Here is a 25,297-nt window from a genome sequence, read left to right on the forward strand (position 1 = left end):
ACGCTCTCGCAAGTTTCAGGCTGTGGGGCTGTTGAATTGTGCTGTAGAGGGCTGCAGACCGAGCTCTAGGACCCTCCCACCTCACAGGGTCCTAGTGCCCAGGCTCCAGCCCGAACATCAACACCACAGTTAAACAGCCCCTTTGCCCGAGCCCTGTGAGCCTGAGTTCCCTGGCATAGGCCAGCCATGGGTGTGTAACTGCAGTGTAGACATACTGTAAGGGGTAATGTCCTTCAGAGGAGATGTTAACCCAATGTTCTTGTTCTGTCTCTGATGGCTGTTTAGGTGGATGTTATGGAGTCCTGATGAGAACCAAAAGATTATGGGATAACACAAGTGTCCTGGACAGTATTTTCAATTATTAACATAGATGATGTCCTAAACAGGTGTATATAAACAAAGACAAATCCTATGCTGACTAGGCACCCCATTCAACCCTACTGAAGACTATCAGACTGCATAGGGTATAACTCACTACAGACCTGAATCTATACATGCTAACACCCCCACCCCCATAATGAAAATATAAAATCAAGACAAAGCTCTGGGGTAGGACTTTGCTCTGGATATCCTTGTGAATATGAGGCTGAGATATGCTTTTGTCTCTTTGGATAGCAAGCTTTATGGGCAGAGACCCTGGCTCCTGAGCACATTGCTGGTGCTTAACAAATAATACAGAAATAAATCATAATATTCAATAATGATTGCTTAGTTTTCCTACATTAATAGAAGGGCCAAATTCTACCCTAAATAAACATAGGCTTAAACCCTGTTAGCTCTGCTGATCTCCGGGAGGTTTTAACTCAGTGCAGGCAAGTCAGGGGAGAATTTGGCTCATTCAGGGTTTGTGTAAGTGGGGAAATTACGTGGTGCGAACAAGATGTTAAACATGACTTTTTAGCACTCAGTGTAGACAAGGACCGTTGTGTTTAAATCATGTTCAAGTGGTTGCGGACCCTAGGGTTAACAATGATCAACTGACATAATTTTAAATATGACAGTCTGTGTCTGCATTGAGTGTTTAACATCGTGTTAGTTAAGATGTGATCTAACATGCTGAAATTTCCAAATATAGATTGCCCTCACTTTAGTTATCACTCTGAAAACACCTTCAAACTATCAGGCCCTGTATAAAATCCAATCGTGTTCAACAGATTGTTAAGTGAAAGAAATTGAAATGTCTCCTGCTTAGAGTATGGAGTGTTGTTATAGCCATGTTGGTCCCAGGATATCAGCGAGACAAGGTGGGTGAGGTAATAACTTTTATTGGACCAACGTCTGTTGGTGAGAGAGACAAGCTGTGATACTTGGAGTTAGTTTCCCAGAGCTGAAGAAGAGCGCTGTGTAAGCTTGTCTCTCTCACCAATGGAAGCTGGTCCAATATTACCTCACCCACCTGTTTCTTCTTAGAGTCACATTTACAATGCCATGATATTAATGGCTTTTTGCCTTGTAATACTGACGCTCAACATGCCACCCACTCACATGTTTTTTAACTGCTCTGGAGCAACAGTTGACTGGTAGATCAGGAACCTACGACAATAAAACCATGGGAGTGCACCTAGTAACAAACAAACCTGGACCAGACATCATTTGTGGCACATCATTATATAGATAATAATTGACTACATGAATGATTAAGGCAACACACTTCCTTTATTTTAAAATATTTATTTTTAGCATTTGGATACTTTTATTTTAAGTTTAAATGACTCTTTAAAAAGCAGTCATATCAGTGTGTTTATAACTTCTGGTATGGATACATTCTGTGGAGATACCATGTCATCAAAAAACAGTGTATTTCAGAATGTAATGGAGTACTGAAAATCAAAAGGAGGGATTACTTTCTGTGAAATCCAATGCATAATCTCATGGGTGGTGGGTGAACCCTCCCCCTCTGGGGAGGCTAGCCCCCGCCCCTACCCCACTCCGCTCGCCTGCTGGAGCCCCAAGCTCCCTCCACCGTGGCCAGAGGAGCCCCGGGCAAACTGCCATGATCCCCAGGCAGTCCGAGCACTGGCCTGAGCCACCCCAGGCTGCCAGCTGGCCCGAGCACCAGCCCAATGCCCGAGCCGCCCCGGGCTGCTGGTTGGCCCGAGCACCAGCCCAATGCCCAAGCCAACCTGGGCTGCCATCTGGATGAGCCCCGAGCTCCACGCTGCCAGCCCAAGATGAGCCCCCACTGACTTAAGGGGTGAGGGGGAGCGAGGGTGGGGCTTCGGGGCAGAGTGTGGGCAGGGCCACAGCCTAGATTAAGGGAGTCTTAGCCTCCCCTGGCTTATTATACCTGTCGCCCATGCATAATCTTAAATATGTACAGTTTGCCCTGAACCAAGACCCCAGATCTGAACATCTACTGAACTTCAGTGAAATTGTTCACTTTCACACTGGGCAAAATAATGAAACTGCTGCATAGCGAAACACAGGGAGAATTCAAAATATCATACAGATGACCATATGTAGTTCCCAGGATCTTCCTTCTTCCCTTTTTTAAAGATTGGCACTACATTAGCCTTTTTCCAGTCATCCGGGACTTCCCCGGTTCGCCATATGGCATATGGCAGGCCTACCATATGGCAGGCGACCAGCTTGGCTTAATGGTGAAATCCTAGCGGATCTTAAACATAAAAAAGAAGCTTACAAGAAGTGGAAGGTTGGACATATGACCAGGGAAGAGTATAAAAATATTTCTCGGGCATGTAGGAATGTTATCAGGAGGGCCAAATCGCACCTGGAGCTGCAGCTAGCCAGAGATGTCAAGAGTAACAAGAAGGGTTTCTTCAGGTATGTTGGCAACAAGAAGAAAGCCAAGGAATGTGTGGGCCCCTTACTGAATGAGGGAGGCAACCTAGTGACAGAGGATGTGGAAAAAGCTAATGTACTCAATGCTTTTTCTGCCTCTGTTTTCACTAACAAGGTCAGCTCCCAGACTGCTGCGCTGGGCATCACAAAATGCGGAAGAGATGGCCAGCCCTCTGTGGAGATAGAGGCGGTTAGGGACTATTTAGAAAAGCTGGACGTGCACAAGTCCATGGGGCCAGACGAGTTGCATCCGAGAGTGCTGAAGGAATTGGCGGCTGTGATTGCAGAGCCACTGGCCATTATCTTTGAAAACTCGTGGCGAACCGGGGAAGTCCCGGATGACTGGAAAAAGGCTAATGTAGTGCCAATCTTTAAAAAAGGGAAGAAGGAAGATCCTGGGAACTACAGGCCAGTCAGCCTCACCTCAGTCCCTGGAAAAATCATGGAGCAGGTCCTCAAAGAATCAATCCTGAAGCACTTGCATGAGAGGAAAGTGATCAGGAACAGCCAGCATGGATTCACCAAGGGAAGGTCATGCCTGACTAATCTAATCGCCTTTTATGATGAGATTACTGGTTCTGTGGATGAAGGGAAAGCAGTGGATGTATTGTTTCTTGACTTTAGCAAAGCTTTTGACACGGTCTCCCATAGTATTCTTGTCAGCAAGTTAAGGAAGTATGGGCTGGATGAATGCACTATAAGGTGGGTAGAAAGCTGGCTAAATTGTCGGGCTCAACGGGTAGTGATCAATGGCTCCATGTCTAGTTGGCAGCCGGTATCAAGTGGAGTGCCCCAAGGGTCGGTCCTGGGGCCGCTTTTATTCAATATCTTCATAAATGATCTGGAGGATGGTGTGGATTGCACTCTCAGCAAATTTGCGGATGATACTAAACTGGGAGGAGTGGTAGATACGCTGGAAGGGAGGGATAGGATACAGAAGGACCTAGACCAATTGGAAGATTGGGCCAAAAGGAATCTGATGAGGTTCAATAAGGATAAGTGCAGGGTCCTGCACTTAGGACGGAAGAACCCAATGCACAGCTACAGACTAGGGACCGAATGGCTAGGCAGCAGTTCTGCAGAAAAGGACCTAGGGGTGACAGCGGACGAGAAGCTGGATATGAGTCAGCAGTGTGCCCTTGTTGCCAAGAAGGCCAATGGCATTTTGGGATGTATAAGTAGGGGCATAGCGAGCAGATCGAGGGACGTGATCGTTCCCCTCTATTCGACATTGGTGAGGCCTCATCTGGAGTACTGTGTCCAGTTTGGGGCCCCACACTTCAAGAAGGATGTGGATAAATTGGAGAGAGTCCAGCGAAGGGCAACAAAAATGATTAGGGGACTGGAACACATGAGTTATGAGGAGAGGCTGAGGGAGCTGGGATTGTTTAGCCTGCAGAAGAGAAGAATGAGGGGGGATTTGATAGCTGCTTTCAACTACCTGAAAGGGGGTTCCAAAGAGGATGGCTCTAGACTGTTCTCAATGGTAGCAGATGACAGAACGAGGAGTAATGGTCTCAAGTTGCAGTGGGGGAGGTTTAGATTGGATATTAGGAAAAACTTTTTCACTAAGAGGGTGGTGAAACACTGGAATGCGTTACCTAGGGAGGTGGTAGAATCTCCTTCCTTAGAGGTTTTTAAGGTCAGGCTTGACAAAGCCCTGGCTGGGATGATTTAACTGGGAATTGGTCCTGCTTTGAGCAGGGGGTTGGACTAGATGACCTTCTGGGGTCCCTTCCAACCCTGATATTCTATGATTCTATGATTCTATGATAACAGTCTTACACTCACATCACTGAAACAAACCTAGTTCCCAAAGTCCCAAAGTTATCAGCCATTAGACACTCACATCTCCAGCTCTCCAGAAATAAGTGATTCCATGCTGAAACAATGCCAGACCATTACCTGAGACAAAGTGAGTGGTACTCAGGAAAGCAGACAGCAGGAGGCAACAGAAAGGCAGTGCTCACACAAAGTGAGCAAAGGTGGGCATAGAGGCAGAGTTGGCATGTCCAAGAAACCAGCGCTCTGCTTGTTCTATCAGATGGTTCTGAAGATTCATCCCAGTTCTCTCACTAACTCTATATGATGCTGACCAAGTTGTTTAACCCCACTTGGCCTCATTGAAGTAAATAGAAAAACTATTGGATTCGACATGGCCACAATTTCACCTCATGTGTTTTCATTTTCCCCTCTGTACAATGGGGAAAAATACATTTTTACCTTCCTCTTACTAGGTGATGTGAGACTTTACTGAATGATAGTTTTGCTGCGAGCATGGTCCGTGCTATTATCATGCTAACTCTTCTGTAGATGGTGAAATCATTGACAGTTGCTCAGTCAGAGGCACTAAAATTCTGACACCGGGGCTTTACTTTGTTTTTCCCTCTGTTCGTAAACCAGTAAAGCATGATTTTTACCTCTTAACCAGAATTTAATCCTGTGGCATACGTGGCCGTCTTTGCTCTCGGGCTGCTATTTAATGCATTAAACAATGGGAGAACACTAAACTGCTATTTTTCAGATTACAAACTACAGTTGCGAAATGTGAGAGGTGAAATCCAGGCAACTCTGAAGTCATGGGAGTTTTGCCGTTGATTTCGCGCCTGCAACGACAATGGTTGTACCCACCAGTGAGGGAACACATCACAAACCCAGGTCCTAGCTGCTGATGAGCACCTATTATAATGACAGTGGTGCCTTTTAAATCAGTGTCTGAGATGTTTTGTCACCTACCCATTCTGAGAGGACTGTCACTATGCAATGCCCATCTAGTGATAAGGGAGTGAAGGCGGGGACTGTGCTGTGCATGGGGCTCGGGAACATGTCACTGTACCATTCACCTTGTACTGTTCCTGCGGTAGAGGTTAGGTGTATGTTTCTGCATGGATTTCAGGTGATGTTACACTTAATTTCAGAGCACTAGCACCTTTCTATCTCTGAAATGAGATTTTCACTAATTTAGAGTCCCTGGGATCCTACTAAGCCCATTTACTGATATGTGACTTACACCATTTTACTGCTCATCACTGACCTAGTGACAATGAATTGTCTGGGACATTCATTATTATTTATTTGTATTACTGTAGCACCTATGAGTCCTAGTCATGGGCCAGGACCCCACTCTGCGAGACACTGTGCAATCCCAGAACAAAAACACAGTCCCTGCCCCCAATCTATTTTTATAATTGTAGAGTTTTAAAAATACAAATGTACTTTTTACTTGGTTACAAGATACAAACCCTGTATTTCTGCTGCAAGCAAAATTTGCCTTCTTATGGACTACAAGCTCAGGCTCTTGTTGCAAATTAAAGTTCTAATAGGAAATCTGTAAAGAGGGGCACAGTTGCTGAAATAACATCTTGTTTACCCAACTATCATTTGCTTTCCACTCATGCAACAGCCTTGCAAGAAAGACACTCGGAGCCAGATTCTGCAAATGTTTACTCATGCAGTAGTCCAGCTGAAGGATTAATCCCATGAGTCATTCTCTGTAGGATTGGGCCCTATCCTCTTGTTGGCTCATCAACTGACTAAATACCTGATATGATCTGTTATATAACATGTGGGTGAAAAGCTCCATTGCTTTCCTTCCGAAGAAGAAATACATCCCTGGAATGTCTCATTTGGTACAGCTAATATTTACTTTACAATTATATCCTTGACACTGTGGGATAGAATTTCAAGACATTTCATGCCTTTGCAACAAACTGAATCTAGAAAGTGGACATGTACAAAGCAAACAAGCATAAGGTATATTTAACCCAAGCGAGAATACAGGAACGTGCCTGCCTGGCTTTTTCTGCACTGCTCAAAAGTGAATAGAGCTATGAATACTGTTATTCAAGTGTAATTTTCAAAGAAAAGTTGTATGTGTAATGATCTTGGGGTTCATTAAATAACAAACCAGGGAATGAGAAAGGAATAAAACTTTAATAAAACAAACTAGAGAGCATCTCTGGTGAACTGCTTCACACAGCCATGTGGTATTCCCAACCCCTGCCTCCAGGGCACATCTCCAAATTCCCATATTCATAACATTGTCCCTTTTGAGGGAGCGTCTCTAAATTATAAACTTCTACAAACATACCTCTACATCTTCCCTCTTAAAGAAAAACAAATTAACTCTTATAAACATATATATAAACAGCTAACAACTATGTAATAACACATGTATTACATTCTCAACCCATGTAGTGCATTTCCATAAACCCAATGTGCCAGCAACCTACAGAGGAGAGGTTACTAGCACATCACTCTCAGGTGAGTCTTTACCACTCTCTTTCCTCAAATACCCTTTCTCCAGGCAGGTTAGCAAATCTCTATGAGTCTTTCAAGACGTTTAATCTCCCATTCTGATCTTCTCAGTATCAGCTTTTCATTAGAGTCTGAGTTGTTCTCTTGTTTCTTGACAGTTTCTATTTTGTGCATTGATGATAAAGGATCAGTCAGATGGGAAATGCCAACATCCACACTTACTGCCAATGTGTTGGAACTTTCTGGGATTACTCATAGATCCCTTTGATTACATCTAAATGTGTCTTCTTGGCCTGTCTGGACTACACAAGACCTTGGATGCAGCTGTTCTTTAATGGTACCCCTTTGGTGCCAAGTATTAGAGGTTTGATTCCTCAAGCACACTCTATCACCTGGGTTAAGAGATGGGAGATCACAGGCCTTTTTGTCAAATAGTATTTCCACTTCCACTTCTGACTTTCTTTTATCTTCCATACGGTTTCATTATAATTAGATTTCATCAGGTTATCAGTAATTGGTAAATTAGAGCTGATCCTTCTTCCCATTAACAGCTGAGCTGGAGAAAAGCCATTCTCCAGGGGTGAACTTTGGTAAACCAGTAACGCTTTATACAAATCTCTCCCGCTGTCAAAAGTTTTTTTCATAAGGTTCTTTATTGTTCATATAAACCTTTCCACAAGACCATTTATTTGGGGGAGGGGGTAATTTGGATTTGATGTTTTGTGATGAAAATCCCAATCTATGGCAAATTGCCTAAAATCTGCAGTGGAAAATTGCAGCCCATTATCACTAAAGACTCCATCTGGAATTCCATGTCTGCAGAAGATTCCCTCAATGCCGGCCTATCACAGATTTACTATTAGTACTGTGCAGTGTACAAATATCTGGATACAGAGAATAATAATCTGTGATTATTAAATAATCCTTTGATTGCCAGGTAAATTGCTGACCTTCTCATAAGGCCTTTGTGGAACTGGATGAGGTCTCAGTGGTTCTGTTTGTTGGCCTGGCTTGTATTTAAAGCATGAAAAGCAGTTTCCTACCACGTTAGTAATGTTGTGATTGATCCATGGCCAGTACAGCATCTCTCATGCTCATTGTTTGTACTTCTCAGTTCCTAAATGATCCTCGTGGATCTTTTGAAGCATTTCTTTTTGAAGGCTCACTGGAATTACAATCTTACTGCCCTTGAAAATCACCCCATCTATCACAGTAAATTCATGTCTGCAGTTCCAATAGTCTCATATACTTGGACAGCAACTGCTTATTTCTTCAGGCCACCCTTTAATTATCACTTCTTTAAGGATTAACGATTCATCTTTCTTTGACTGGGGACGTAGCATCATTTCAAGAGCTAAAATCTTCCTCTTATCAGGTTTTACACCTTCTTCAAACTTAAAGTTGTTATACATATCCAATGCTTTCCCCCCAACAGCATGCAAAAAGACTGATGATTTCACTTTATCATTTTTCTCCTCTGCCCCATGGCTGCTAAATACAATTTAAATCTCTGTCTGAATTTTTTCCAGTTCTCTGAAACATTGCCTGACAATTGCAGACTGGATGGAGCTTGCAACACATCCATTTTTGGCTTCCTCCCCCCCCACCCATTCTTAACACGGTCAAACTACTACTGTGCTCACCAAATACATGCAAAAGCTTCTGTGTCTGGTGTAGCACATGCTTCTCTGATGCTTCCCTTAAGTTAACACTTTTTTAAATCTCATTTTAAAGCTAATCATTATTTTTGGGGCCTGACAATTGATATAATATATTAAATGTCATGCTTTGGATGTGTTGAAAGTATTCCTATAATCTGTCAGCTAACGTAAATTATATTAGTAGAAGTTATTTTAAGGCAAACTAGAAACCATTGTGTTAAACAATGCAAAGGCAATTTACAATTTTGTATACCATACGCAGCTCAGTTACTTTTCTCCAGTCAAAATAGTTTAAACTTAACACTATTGGAAATGTGTTTAACCATAAGGAGAAAACACTTCACAGCAGGAAGGTTTCCTGTTCCACTTCCTTAGGACCTAATCTTGCAAATTTCTGAGCTCTCTCAGTATTAGCTGAAGTGAGTACACTCAGCACCTTGTAGGAGACACATGGGAATTCATAGGATCAAGCCTATAATGAGCTGTGTAGCCTGATTTAGGGCGTACTGATAATATGAATTGAATGTATCAATTTAATTTCTATTTTAATGTAATTTTAATTAATTATTAATATTAATAATAATTAATCATTAATATTAATTAGTATGGTTAAAGGCTCACCAATCTGTTTGATCAGAAGATAAAAGTTCTTGTCCCAAATCAGGCTCCACAGAATTTACAAAGGACCCTTGGCGGTATGACAGGAAGCTCACACCGAGACAGATATAGCCTTAAAGACTTTTTATTCAAATCAATAACAGTAAGCAAATGGTAAAATACCAGAGTTACAAAGTTACAATTGTATTACTGATATTCAAAAGATACATATGATAATATAGTATTATATGCAACAAAGCTTTGGTTAATACACCCTTCCTTGATAACCTGGTGGTAAGAGACACAAGACCAGCCTTGCAGTTCAGGTTTCTCAATTCTTGAGTGAGGGATGCAGTGCTTAGAAAATGCTAAGAGCTATCAAAGCTGACTAGGGTTTACTTGACAAACTTAAACTTAAAATCAAAACCTAATAAACAAACAAAGAATAAAACTTAGGGAAACCAAGCCTAGCCTAGTTCCCTTGAAACTTAAAGTTTAAGAAGAACAAGTATAGCCTACTAATAGTAGCAGTCATCATAAATAGATAGAATCGATAGAGTAGAAGTAGAATAAGTAAGAATAGAAATGGAGTACTCTAGTGAGGTGGGTTACCTCTTTTATAGAGCAAGTGCCGGAAATCCTTCCTCCTATACCCAAATTTCATTCCTCACCCACAAAATGTTAGGGTATGCTTACTCCATAGGCTAGTATGTATATGCATATTGATGACAGGTATATACGCACATAAGTTTCCTTGTGGCGTACCTGTTAAATCTGTGGGTACAACACTGAAAAACCCCCTGTGCTGTTCTCCATTGTCTATTGGTCTAGATAAAAGGTCATAGACACAGGCGTGGGTACTTAGCTATTTAGGTAACAAGATATAGGTCAACTTTGCTTTGTGAGTAAAAGGTCTTAATATAGATCTGCTAACTTTGCCTTAGCTTAACATACAGGATATGGCCTGTAGGTCTCTTGCATTACAGCCAAACTTACTTTAATATAAATTTATAAACCTGTTACAATACATCAAATACTTAAACTATAAGAAAATATATATATATATATGCAAGCAAGCAGGTTAGTCCTATAGGCTACAGCTGCTGTTCTTTGTTTTTATAGATGTACTAATAAAGTGTGCCTGATCCCCCTCTGCACTGTAACCTCCCCTCCCCCGCAGTGGAAAGTCCACTAGGCAAGGTTTTGCTAGCACAGAATATCTGCAAGTTCCCCCCTGCTGGGACTAGCTCAGCGAAAGAAGTGGTGGGCATTGACTCATTGCACAACAGGATGGCCAAGGAATGCTCTGATCCAGTTTCTTCCCATTGCGGGGTTACCTCGGGCGGCTCTCGGTCAGCTGCGTGGTGTGGGTGCTAAAGCAGGCTTCCTGCCTGTCCTGGCACTGCGGACCGTGCTGCGCCCCAGAAGTGGCAGCAGCAGGTCCAGTTCCTAGGCTGTTCCCAGTTCCCACCCCGCCTCCACCTTGAGCACTGGCTCCACAGTTCCTGGCCAATGGGAGCGGGCGGGGGGGTGGTGCCTGCAGGCAAGAGCTCCACGGAACCGCTTCTGCGTCTCCACCTAGGAGCCAGACCTGCAGCTGGCTGCTTCTGGGGAGCAGCATGGTCCACAGTGCCAGGACAGGCAGGAAGCCTGCCTTAGCACCCCTGCTGACTGGGAGCTACCTGAGGTAAGCCCGCATCCCAACCCTGTGCCCCAATCCCCTGCCCCAGCCCTGAGCCCCCTCAAGTCTGGAGTCCCTTCCCGTACCCCAAACCCCTTATCCTCAGCCCCACCCCAGAGCCTACACACCCAGCCCAGAGCCCTGACCCCGTCCTGTGTCTCAACCCCATGCTCCAATCCCCTGCTCCAGCCCTGAGCCCTCCCAAACCCAGAGCCCCTTCCTGCACCCCAAGTCCCTCATCCCTGGCCCTACCCCAGAGCCTGCACTCCCAGCCCACAGCCCTGACCCCCTCCCATACCCTAACCCCCTGCTCCAACGCAGACCCCCTCCCACACCCTGAACTCCTCATCCCCAGCTCCGTTGGGTCGTGGGCATCAACAATTTTCTTCAACTGGGTTGCCAGAAAAAAGTTTGAAAACCGCTGCTCTAGTGTCTATATTCATACCCAGAAGGCTGACAAAACCTGCTGTCTGTTACACTGGTGTAATCTCCTTGAAGTGCACTGCTGCATTCAAGCAGAATTTAGCCACATGGCTGTATTAAGGCTTGAGAAGCAATGAAGATGTGAGTGTATATTAGTTGACAAATGCATACTGTGTCTTAAATTACTGCCTATTTGCCTTACAAAGTAATAGACTATGACTAGAGCTGGTTCAGCATTTTGTGTCACAATAATTTTCCCAGCAGAAAATGCCCTTTTCTGCAAAGTCAAAAGTGTCCAATGGGAAAATCGGAATGGCGGCTCCCAAGCTGCTGGACTAGAAGGCTTTCACCTGCTGACAGAATGTGAAATTGACAACAGACTTCTAGGAGGCCTGATGAGGCTGAGTGCCCTGACTCTGCTTCAATGCTTCGCCCCCAGCTTCAAGGCCAAAGAGACAGACCACTTCAGTTCTCTGCCTCTCCGATGGGGGGCTTGTGAGGAGAATGAGCAGCTGGGCTCTCTGCTTCACTGGCTGCTGGAGATGGTGGGGAGGCAGAGCAGAAAGTGAAATTGACAAGACCCTTTCTTGTGGGCAGCCAGGAAACTAATTTTTTTTCTTGAAATCCCTTCCCACAAAAAAAAAAATTGTTTTTACTTTTTAATCTTGATTTGGGATGAAACATTTTTCAAAACCACAACATATTTCACAGGAAGGTATTTCCATTATCTGGCCAGCTCTAAATACAATGATCACAAAGTACAATATGCTAAAGATGTGGAGGTTACATTAATTTTCATCAGCCAGAGTGTTTGTACTTATGACTTCCATCTGAGTAAAACTGGAGGCAGAGAATGAACTAAAATAGCTGCATTACTAATCTTTGAAAATCCAGAGAAAGTGAATATAAAATATATCCTGGTATAGCTAGCCCAATAACACAGATCTTTACTCACATGGGTAGTCCCACAGGATCTCACTCAATAGCAGGGATACAGTCAGCCACAAAAAACTGGGTATTTACCAGACGGTAGTTAAAATTATTGTGGCATTTGTGGCATTTTCCTGTAAGTATGGGAAATATTGCAAATGCTACATTAAATGATGTCCACTTTAAATAACTGCAAGCATAAATGTGCACATAAATAGAAAAGAAAATCATTAGCATAAGGGCCTCACCCTGTAAATGCATACCTCGGGAATAGGCCTTGATCACAGAAATAGATTATTTGAGTTAGGCTAGGCCTATACTGTATAGAAATTCTCTTACAATAGATAAAATTCCGGCTGAGAATTTATCCAATTATTGATTTGTTTTTTATGGTTTAAATACCATTTACTGTTATGTTCTTTAAAGCATACTGCCAGTACCCAATAGGGCTCAAGTCCACATATAGTAACCCTGCTAAAGAGCATAACGTTTCAGATGATATGCACAGCTGCACCCAGAGCACACATTTCCACTTAGATTAGAAGCAACAGGATTGATAAGCAGATATTTTTCCGACGGAAATGAATTTATGTCCATTATTCTTAATGGAACACTCACTGAAATAAGCGATGAGTTGGCCATTTACGTTTTCAATACCTTCATTGCAGTTCAGAATTCCTGTAGGTATACACCCCTCAGGCAGGGATGAATCAATGTGCACTCAGTGCACCTACACAGGGCCCCCATCTCAGGGGGACCCCTGACAATCAGATTTGATGGGGGGGAATCTTGTGATTTTTTTGAAGCTAACCCAGTGGCTCAAACTGGTCTCTTGTAAAGGTGATGGAAGCTCTGTTCCCATATTTAATTCTTAGTATAGTTTAGTAGATTTATACCAGTATGATGAAAATAAATCAAGCCATTTTAGAAGACTAACCAGAATGCAATTGAGATGAACCCATCAGAGTTTTGGATTGACCCATTGCTGTCACTCTCAGAGCCAGGCTTTGATGTTTATAGTGGGTAACAATATTACAGGTTCCACCCAAAGGTAATTAACCCCTGTCTACTGTGATCATTCTGCTACGCATGGTAACAGGACTAGGATTTTGGGGAGGGTCAGATAAATGCTTCTTTGGGGGCAACCCTAATCTTAATGAACTGGGATTAGCATAGAGGACTCCCTTGCTCTACGACCCATGCTTAGTCTGCTAGTCCAGGCTGTCTCTTATACCATTACATTTTAGATCTTGTGGCTAGAGGTTACAGGGGTTGCTCAACAGAGGAACATCTCAACTGCAAGCAGCGAGGTGGGAAAGGAGCTTGGGATGCCTTTAACCTCTAATTTGGCCTCAAACCTCTCCTTCCTAAAAAGATGGGCTATTTTGAGTTCCCTATGTAAATCAAAAGACCCTGTGGCTTTAGGTCTCATGGGTCCCGAAGTCCAGACCTGGGCAACTAGTGGAGCTATGCATATCCCATGATCTTTAGGAAAATTTGCAGTGGCAAAATTTCAACCCTAAAGATTAGTTTGCATTTTGAGGGCTATTTTGATGAGGAAAAGGAGGAGAGGGTCACCTAGGCATTTAGGTCACCCAAATCAAGGACTGCTCACAAGCTCTGGATGTCCTGGATCCTAAAGGCCAGCTGCCCTTGCATTTTCAGTGGTGTACATTATTATAGTCAAATAAATATAAATGAATGCCAGTCTCAGTTCACTAGATCATTTCTGGTCATAATATAAAAACAATGAGGAGTCTTTGTGGCACCTTAGAGACTAACAGATTTATCTGGGCATAAGCTTTCGTGGGCTAGAACCCACTTCATCAAATGCATGGAGTGGAAAATACAGGAGCAGGTATAAATACATGAAAAGATGTGAGTTGCCTTACCAAGTGTCTTAGTCTCATGCCCAATACATTTGTTAGTCTCTAAGGTGCCACAAAGACTCCTCGTTGTTTTTGCTGATACAGACTAACATGGCTACCACTCTGAAACCGGTCCCAATATAATATCTCTGCTTTCTAAACAGGATTAATCTAGTGTAACTGGGAGCAGGAGCTTCCCCCTTTTTTTGTTCTGATGCTATATTATATTTCATGATATGTCTTGAATCTCACTACATTTGGAGACATCTTTTCATTTATGAAAAATGCCTAGTAGCTGCAAAATGTTGCCTCTCCAGCATATAGGAACAAAAAATATATATCATGGTTTGGAAATATGAGCTGGTAATAAACTTGGAACTACACAATTCATAACTGATATGCATACTTCACTCCAAGTGCAGACTAGAATTAGACAGAGGTCACATGAATGTTTCAAGAAAATGAATTTCTCTAATGCACAGTGCTGCCGTTCTGTGCAACTTCAATCCGAAACACAAGCTTTTAATCTCCTTTGGCGCTCTTACAATAAATAGTGTAAATAACAGTAGTCACTGGAACATGCACTATTTATTCCAAAAGAATTATTTGGCTCCATTACATGACAACCTACATGGATAATAAGAACAACTAAAGTCTATCACCTCCTTCTTTGGTGCCGGCTCACTGCACATCATAATGAGGCTACTATAAAAGAAATGTGCTCCACAACACATTTTGAAAAGCAACAATAATCTCAGTATAAGCAGAGAAGAAAAGATGCTGTGGGTACAGAGGTCCATCCAATTGTGCAAGAGGAGGATGTACAACAATGATATCAGTTTAACTGAGGAGAGTAGTAAAACTATAAAAGAAAATGGAAAAGCAAAAGAGAAGTAGAGGAGTGGGAGGAACGTCAAAGGTGAAAAATGGATAGGGTGAGGAGGATATGAGCAAAGATGTGGGAAGTGCTATCTCTGGAAAAACTGACTCACTTAACAATGAATCACATAATAAATACCTAAACACTTGGCTTTTTTTCATCACATTTGTTGAAAGAAACAGCTGGATCAAGAAACCACCCTCCCTACCGAGTTTCTCCTTGTTTCAATTTAATCTGTAGCACCATGTTATGACTGCTGAAAAGCCTTAAGTGCTTCTGGACTTCGTAATGTTTTTGACATCATGACATTTTTTTTTTTGTGTGGGTACAACCAGGAGGCAGTAGCTTTGCACCCAAGAAATTACTCCGGTCAGGGAAAGACAAAGGGGTGAACAGACTTTGCTGGCAATATGCCATGACGTCTAAAAAGTACATTACAATCAACAATGAACATTTTTCTAAGCTTTCACTGGATATGCATTCAGTTAAACAGAACTTGCAACTTAAGTCTCTGGAATAGCATCATCTTGTAGCTCCTGATAATAGGCATCTTAGAGTTCTAGGGCCAAAGCTGACTCTCACACCAGTGTAATTTAATTTAATTCAAGAGTTATTCTGAATTTATATCATCGTAAAAGAGAATTAATTTTGACACTCAGTCTTTTGTTTATGTGCACCTGATTGTTATAGTCAGTGAGACTTTACTGTTTTGAAATATAATGCATCATATTGAAAATAGCTTTACTGTTTTATTCACCTGTGACTGCAATAAAAAAGACTCAAACTTTGTGTAAGACACTTGACTTCAAGCTATTTACACCAGGAATGGATTTGTCTCACTCATATAATATATATATTATACTACTTCTAAGTAGTTTGAAGAGAGATCTAATAGATAAAGGAAGGAGTTGGTTTTGTATTGTGCTCTAAAGATAATTTGCTCATAAGGTGCAGCTTTTGAGGGGATCAGCATCCTTTGTGAGTCTATGGGTACATGACACTGTACACTTTGTGCTGGAAAGCATGTTAAAATCTATAATAAATCAAAACTCTCTTCCTTCAGAAATAAATATTAAAATATTTATTTCAGGTTGAGATTGTGATCTGGAGTCTAAACAAAAAGCTAACCTTTTATAGCACTGTACATCATAAAGTTGCAATTGATTTGAAATTTGTTTTTTGAAAATATAGAGTAGGAACTCAGGAAATGCTTCAGATATTACAGAAATAATAAAGCAACAAATAAGAGTGTGATAGGATATTTAGGAAAGCTAAAATGGAAGTTAAAATCTGGATAACCATTAACATCTGCATATTTGCTTCAAAATATTGGACAAGAAAGTAAACTTACTGTGGACTCAAAATATATGAAATAAAAAGCAAATTAAGAAATTAGACTAAAAAGAAGACAGAACACCACATGGTAGAGTTTTAAAAACTGCTGTTCCTCCTGAATAGAGTTTCACTATTATTTGATTTATTATTTGTATTGCAGTAACAACTAGAGGCCCCAACTGAACTCAACACGTCATTGTACTAACCGTTGTACATACAAAAAGTAAAAGATATTCCTTGATTTGAAGCATTTACAATCTACACAGACATGAAAGGCAAAAGGCGGGATGAAGGAAATATTATCAACAATTCCAGATGGAATTAAATGACTTGCCCAAAGTCAAGCCCATGGAAATCTGTGCCAGAGCTAGGATTTGAACCCAAATAATCCAAAGTCCCAGTCGGGTGCACTTTTACTAGTGAACAGACTCTCTTCTCTCGGATTTGATCAACAGTCACAAAGACAGGTCACCTTCATGTCCAAGTTCTTGTCTTTTGACCTTGAGTCATCACTGTTACTCACAAAGTGACAGAGAGAGTATCTCCCCAGAAGGACAGTGCCCTTTGTACATTCCTTTCCAATTCCTCTCTTACAGATAGAGGCTGAGAGGAGAAATCATTCTTATCTATATCATTCCTAACTAGTTACCCGTAGCTCCTTGCACTCTTATTCAAAAGCAGAATTCAGTTTGAAAATCCGAAGTTAAATAAAAATGCTTAAAGAGGAGTAGGTTATTTCATGGATATCCTACTTCCTGTCATAGCTGCCATTTCATGCCACACCTAGTCATTATGGATCAATAGTAATAAAAGTAGTTAATGTTTGAGCCAACCTGCAGGGAGAATCTGAAAAACCATAAACTGCGCATAGATACACAGAGAGACATCATTAACTGCAGCAGGTGATTCCAAAGGCTCAAAGAAGGAAATATATTTTAGAAAGAAACAACATTTTCATACTAAAGGTAAGGGGTGATCTAACTAACATTTATTTGGAAGATTTTTAAGTGCCGAAGCAAGGGAGTTGGGTTTTTGGTGATGTCAGCAACTTGATGGCCTGCACTTTTTCTTGTCTTGGAAAATGGATGGCTGTATTGCTACTGTTAGAATCGGTTTGTATCTGATGCAGATCAATTTTCTCCTTCAAGGCAAAGTGGTTTATACTTTAAAACTTGAATCTCTAAAACAAAAAATACAAAGCAGGCATTTCAAATATGTTCTTTTAAAAACTTTTCATGTAATCAGATACTTTTAACTCTTCATCTGGAAATATGTACTATACTCACAGAGCGTTTATTACCAAAAGCTGCTTGTATATTTGCATACTGGATACCCTAGAGTCATATATATTTCATTTTTAAGTGTTTTTAGACAGAGGATCCATAAAAAAGATCATTAGGGATATATAAACTGGTTAGGAAAAGAGAAGTGGGTGAAATGAACTAGTTCAACCCTCAGCCTGGATCTCAGCTGTCAAACTCTCCATTTTTGTGTGTGTGTATTAGAAAGAGCTTAGGTAGGTATTGCTCCTTGTGCTTACCCCTAAACTGTTCTTGTATGTTAGCTAAAACCCTTCTCTAAGTCTCAGCAGGTTTTGCATTCTATACTGGAACAGGTGAGTTGGATCAGTTGGACTCATGATTTCTGAGGTTTCCTGGATGATAGGGAATTGTGCATTTCAGGGGCTTCTGACTCCTGGGAATGCCAGAGTGTAAGAGATCTGGTAAGAGCCTCTAGCCACCTGAGAAATACTGGTCCCACCTCACAGTGTGCAAGGTTATGATGAAGAAATAAGCACTGATCAAATCTCTGTTCTAGGTTTTATCAACTGGTACAGTGACCTGTTTTATAAATATTTTTGATAAGGAATTATATTAAATTTGGAGGAAAAATAGGCCTTTCCCAAACTATAACTTACCAAACCAATGTATCCGTCATATTACTGTACTTCTCAGTCAAGCTGGGATAGGTTTAAATCAGGGATCGGCAACATTTGGCATGCGGCCTGTCAGGGAAAGCCGCTGGCAGGCCGGGACGGTTTGTTTACCTGCAGTGTCCGCAGGTTCGGTCGATCACAGCTCCCACTGTCTGCAGTTCGCCGTTCCAGGCTAACTGCCTTCTCCTGTGAATTGTAGAGGAGAAAACAGAAGAATTAAATGGGATGGAAAAGCCCTAAAAGCAGGAAATCTAAAGAGGGCTCTGCCTCCACAATATGTTCTTCCTTCCCTGTGGTTGGGGCTTGGTAGCTTAAGGTTGTGTACTGGGGAATGGGGGAGAGCCAAGATGCAGAGGTGCTGAATGCTCACGACTGCAATATGAATTATCAATGGAGAGGCTACCATGACTTTTTGCAACATTAACTTTCACTGTGCATCAGCACTGCTTTACAGAATTGGCCTAGTTCTTTAAGTGGAAGTGTTCTAACCCAAGGAGAAGAGAATTTCATTTCCATCAGTCCCTTAGATTTACGACAGGAAGTGATACACACAACTGAGCCCACAGTTTTCAAAGCTGGGTTCCTTGTGATGGGCTCCTGAATAGTGACCTTAAATGTAAGAGCGCTGAACTGCCCCGGCTGTCATTGAGAGTTATGAGTGCTCAGTTGTTTTGAAATTCGGGAGGCTTTAATTTAGCATTAATTTAGGTGCCTATATATGGATTTGGGAGCTTGACTTTTGGCACCCAGGTTTTAAAAGTTTGGCTTAAACCTTTATTTATAAATAAATGGAATGAGAATTCTGATGGACTAAGATAAATGGATTGTAAACTATTATGTAATCATTCACAGGAGCCAAAATAAAAGAAATCAAGATGTTTAAGCTCTGTGGACTTCATCTACTCTATCTCCTGGTATTTCACCTGGTGAGTGATTGCTTTTTCCTTTGTTTAGTTGGTAAAAACCCATGAATATCAACAGATGTATCCAGGCCCTTAAACTATCTTTCATAAATGGCATTTCAGTATACAAGTACGATGGGCAACATATTTTATATAGAATTTTTATAATATGGACAGTGGACAAAAATCCTGGACATTCATGTTCTTATTTGAAAGATTACAATTAATGTCAGTCATTTAAAAAACAGTTTGCTGACAAGCTTTAAATAAAAAGATCTTCTTATACTTCTCCTATAGTAACTGAATCTGCTAAGGAAGAACGATTAAGACATGGTGTCGTATTTCTCTTTGCTGTAGCTGAACCTCACATTAATAAAGATTTGAAAATGATTCCACCCTACATCATCAAACAGTGATGACTTTTTACACTAGTTTAGTGCTATGCTCTGTATTATAATTTACACTTGTACCGTTATATAAATGCATTTTCCTAGGACATACAGTGCTATATCATTTAAATCATACCTATTATTTATTTTACTTAACTTCATTTCTCCACTTAAATCAATTTGCAGTGGCTTATCTATGGCCTAAACCTTCAACCTTTACACATATGAGTAATCCCCATTTATGGGAGCAGGCCCATTGAAGTAAATGAAATTACTGATATATGTATAGGCTGAAGGATTGGGGCTCTAAGCTGCATTTGTAACTAACATAAAGTATAAAAAAGTCATATCTAAACCTATAATAAAACAATGCCTCCCCCCACAATATGGAGACTGGTATAACCGTTACTCTCATAAATCCTGTTGTCCTCAGTAGACTACTTGTGTGAACATAGGATTGCAAGACTCACCCTATGTTCCTTATTGTACTTCACATTTTTATTGCCAATGGGTGCACCTATAGAATTCCTGAAATTGTACTGCAATGGTTATAGTTAGTTTGTACAGGACTGTAGCAACTGCCAAACAGAAACTAGACCAAAGAGGTAAACAGTTCTTCCTTGTTGGTTCATGAATAATGATTCACAACATACTCATGCATTAGGAAATGTTTATAGCTCACATAAAGCAGTTTTAATTGACAGGATGAGATAGCTGTTGTTTGATACAAGAGCTAAACTTTGAACCCTACAGTTAGACTGCACAGTATTAGCCTTGTTCCTTCAGAATAGGCACATCATCCATAAAACATGATAAAGTAAAATCCCTCCAAAACCAATGGCCAACAACAATAAAAAAAAACAGTTTACAATCTATCAGGCTGGATTCTGCCTCCTTTGCTTTTGTTGAGAGGGATCTCGAGTAGCCCTTCTGAACTCCCTGAGCCTACTTGCACAGTAGGGCACAAACACTATGTAAGTAAAGGTGGCAGCTCCATGGTCATCATTCTGCCTCAGCAGGAGCCACTGTAAGCTGAACTTCACCTGAAACACAGCACAATAGCATTTCATGGTAAATTGTAGTGAGTCCTCTGTCATAGCCTGTATAAAGTCTTTCCCTGAAAAGTAAGTATGGAAGCATGTACTTTGAATACACTTGTCTTGAATACTTTGAATACAGCTGCACTTTGCTGCATAATCCCCAGGGGCTAGATCCATGAAGAGAACTTAAGCTCAGTATTGGTCCACTTTGTATAAATAATTAAATATTCAGTGGGCCAGAGAGCATGACACCAGTGTTATAGCCTAGGGGTTGGGGTACTCATGTAGGAGGCAGGAGACTCAAGTCCTTGTTTTAATTATTTATACAAAGTGGAAGAGTTTCAAGGGGAGAGGTTGAGAGAAAGAGCCCCACCCCAGAATATTCCATAGCTCAGTGTTTAGGGTACTTTCCTGGGAGATGTGGGAGCAAATCATGCAGAGCGGGATAGGAAACTGAGAATGCCTATGGGATTGAGCCCTGCAGGCAAGATAGGCAGGGAACACCTAGTCTGAGGATCCTGCCTGGGATGAGGTATGAGATAGGTGTCAGGATTTATTCAGGGGGCTGTGTGCAGGCTCACTGACAGATTCCAGATGTGTGTGGGGGGGGCATTATGGCAGACATTTGGGTGCTTACTTTAGGTGCTTACATGCTTAGGTGGCAGCTGAGCGAGGGTTTTGAGGATCTAAATTTTGGACATAGGCACCTACCACAGTAGTTAGGCACCTAAATCCCTTTGTGGCTCTAGCCCTGTGATTCTGGATTTCTGTTGTGAATTTCTCCACAAAGGACTGGATCTTATTTATGGTGGAAGGCATCCAACAGACAAAATTCACTCACCAGGCTTATCGCCACAGGGAAAATGACCAGCAGTACACAGCAGTATAATTATACCACTATAGATATGCTGGTATAATTCCATATGTGGACACACTGGTCTGGAATAAAAGTGATTTTATTCCAGTAGCATTATGATGCAATCTTTAATTACACAATCACATACTATTTTCCTGCCTCATTCAATGCATAGGTTGGCCAGTGCCCACTTAATGAACAGCTATTCAATATTTTGATTTATCCTCAGTGTTCAAACTCTGCCCTGAAGACAGAATTATTAATTTTCTCATGGGCTTTTCTGTGGCACTGATGCTTTTCACAACTCCCCTGTGAGGTGTGGTGGTTTTACAGATGAAGAGTTGAGGCATAGAAAGATTAAGGTCAAAGTCTCCACTAATTTTGGGTGTCCAATTTGAGATACTTAGGACTTATTTTTTCAGAGTACTTAGCATTACGTAGTACTTAATATGATCAAAACACAGCTCCCAATGACTTCAGTTGCAACTGTGAGTGCTCAGCACCTCTGAAAGTCAGGCCCCAGAGTCTCAAGTTGGGCACCCAGAAAATGATGAACATGCAATTAGTGACTACCCAAGTGAAAAGTTTGGTTTAAGTGACTTGTTTAGCCTCACACTGGAATTGTGTGGCAGAGGCAGGGCTAGACTCCAGCTTTCACGAGTGGCATTCGACTGCCTTAGTTATGAGACCCTAATTCTCTGCCTCATTCACTACACACTTTCCAACTTCTGCAACAAATGAGTCAGGGAGTCCCACAGACAACAGCCGCCTTCCCTGCACAACCTTGATTCATCCTCAAAGCAGATCCAGCCAGTGCACTGAAAGAGGCAGGATTCTGTGGAAAAAACAGTATGTAATCATGAAATTAATTAGAGGCTATCATAATGCCTATGCACAAAGGAGTTGAACTGTGGTTGCCAGGCAACCTTTATTCTGGCAATTCCTAACTTTTGAGTAACTTTTAACATAGTTTTTTGTGTGTAATTTCATATAAACAACTCCCATGGTGTTATGTTTTTATTAAGGAAATTGTATTGACATCACATACCATGTCCCTACTTTAATCAGATACCATTATGATGATCAGTTGTTCTGTGTTTTCCCTGGCAAAACTAAAATAAAGGTAATGGTAAGGAAATGACTTGCACTATGGATATTCTAAATGTTTGCACATTATTAATCTATTAAAAGCACTTTTTAAAAATGGTCTATAAATTTTGGAGCTTACTGAAACATTAATGTGTATATGTTAAAAGCTGCTTCAGAAAACTGGTTTTATTTAATTTTTTTAATAACGCAGCAACATATTAGAGCAGGAAGCAAACTTTGAACAGCATGTCTGCTCCTAGGGAGCTTTGGTCATAACCACAAATGTGCTGGAACACTGACGTTTACAATGAACATCAATCCCATTAAAAAGACAATAATTACTGCAGTGTATTTACATTATGTTCTCAGTAGTGAAGTACACAGGGAAGACTATCGCTGTACAGGCTGTAGTCTAGGTTTGTCAGCCAGTGAGATGAAGACAAGTCAGTTTTGAACAAGAAGAAATAAAGAATATGAATATCAGAAATCAGGTGGCAGAATCCACAGGCACACACTGTGAAGGGTATTGGTCATCATTTTGAAAATCATTTTTCCTCACTGTTTGTAGTTAAGAACCACCCTTTGGAAACTTGGTAGGCCCTGGCCCGTTCTGCTCTCAGCTCAACCCACTGGCATATTTTGGGCAAGACTGTCACTTGCCCTTACATAGACAAGCAGAGGAGTGAGGGGCATAAACCCTGATCCCCCCCCCCAAAAAATCTCAGAGATTTTTGCCTTCCATTTAGCACAGTTTGAAAACTGTCACCTCCTGCCAGGAGTTGGCGGATTGGAAGCTGCTGGGAGAAGCCCGGCCCACTTGGGCCCTTGGCTCTTCATGCTGAAGGAGCCCAATGCCAGCCAGCGATGCCCTCTTGAGCCAGCTGCTGTCTCTGGTTCTGCTGCTGCTCCACAGCAGTGAGCAAGCCCATTGGGGAGCATCTCATAGCAGCTGGGCTCTGTTGGGGAGAGGCAAGAGTGTGTCAGGGGCACAGCTCAGAGCTGTGTTGCCCGCCATGCTTGGGGAGCACCCACCCATACAGAGGTGGCTGGCTCAGAAAGCAGGGCAGGGAGGGTATGAAGAGCCAGGGGCCCAAGCAGGCCAGGTGCCTCCCATCAGCTTCTGATCCGCTGGCTCCTGGCAAGAGGCAACCGTTTTCAAACTGTGGGGTGTGCCCCTAGGGGGGTGTGCCCCACAGTTTGAAACCTCTGTGCTAAATGGAAGCAGAAATCTGAGGGGTGGGCAATGTGACCCTGCATGTCCCACCCCACTTTGCTTCTAGGGGGTGCAAATATGCTTGATCACCCCAGGTGCTAAAAGGCCTAGTTACAGCTCTGACTAGATGTATGGTCTCAATCTAGCCCTCATTCCTTTTGTGCACACAAATTGGTTCCTTTTGCAAGCTGAGCATGTGATATTTAATTAAGTAATATATTTACTTTGGAAAAAGGCAGCATTTAAATATTTGTTTTGAAATAGAATTTTAAAAAATAACATCAATTTAAAAAAATGGATCTACATTAAAAACCAGCATTAGAAATCATTAAAAATACATTAAAAATCTAGATTAAAAGCCAGCCATTCTCAGCAATGTTCACTTTACATTATTTTAGTGCAAATTTTTTTTAAAACAGCATCTTTTTTTATACTGCAGTGATGATAGGGCTACTGTTGAATTGCAACTAGCATAGAAAAGATATTGAGTACTTGTGGCACCTTAGAGACTATCCAATTTATTTGAGCATAAGCTTTCGTGAGCTACAGCTCACTTCATTGGATGCATACTGTGGAAACTGCAGAAGACATTATATACACAGAGACCCTGAAACAATACCTCCTCCCACCCCACTCTCCTGCTGGTAATAGCTTAACTAAAGTGATCACTCTCCTTACAATGTGTATGATAATCAAGTTGGGCCATTTCCAGCATAAATCCAGGTTTTCTCACCCTCCGCGCCCCCCCCACCACAAACTCACTCTCCTGCTGGTAATAGCCCATCCAAAGTGACCACTCTCTTTACAATGTGTATGATAATCAAGGTGGGCCATTTCCAGCACAAATCTTCCTCCACTTCCCTCCTGCACAGGCTGCGTGCCATGGTATGAATGAATTGTATATCAGTGGACCTCTGCAAGACATGACCTTTTCTGTATCAGAAGGTACAACTGGAGTTCATGTACTATACCAGGTAATCATTAACTCTGAGTGTTCGCTCTTTGTTCAAAAGACCCATCCTATGCTCATTGATATCCATGAGAGTTTTGCTGTTGATTTCAATAAGAACAGCAGCCCCAAAGATGTGTTATGATAGAAACTTTGACTTTTATTATCTGATAATTTAGTGCCTGCTGATAAAATGTAAAGCATCAGCCTCTCTCAAATAAGTTCCAAGAGGATACTTCTAAAATAGTATATTGCTATAATCAGCATTCCTAGAGGATGAATTTAAGAAATTACATGCCGTTCATGTTCAGTCCATCAGACAAAGGCATAACAAGATCCAGTGGCTGAAAGCTGAAACTAGACAAATTCAGACTGGAAATAACACCTACATTTTTGACAGTGAGGGTAATTAACCATGGGAACAATTTACCATGGGTGGCGGTGAAGTCTCCATCAGTGGCAATTTTGAATTTAAGATTGATTGTTTTT

At 41.5% G+C, this 25,297-nt stretch overlaps 1 protein-coding gene across 1 annotated transcript in view; it reads left to right on the forward strand.

The window, feature by feature from the left end:
- The window catches only part of CDH17 (cadherin 17), a 61,360-nt gene that overhangs the window by 2,752 nt on the left and 33,311 nt on the right, over positions 1-25,297 (forward strand). The window contains exon 2 of the mRNA XM_073329319.1: positions 24,732-24,833. Within this exon, the coding sequence (XP_073185420.1) occupies positions 24,732-24,833 (102 nt within the window). The remainder of the gene's footprint in view (positions 1-24,731; positions 24,834-25,297) is intronic.

This window comes from Lepidochelys kempii, chromosome 2 (genome assembly GCF_965140265.1).
Source record: "Lepidochelys kempii isolate rLepKem1 chromosome 2, rLepKem1.hap2, whole genome shotgun sequence".
NCBI lineage: Eukaryota > Metazoa > Chordata > Testudines > Cheloniidae > Lepidochelys > Lepidochelys kempii.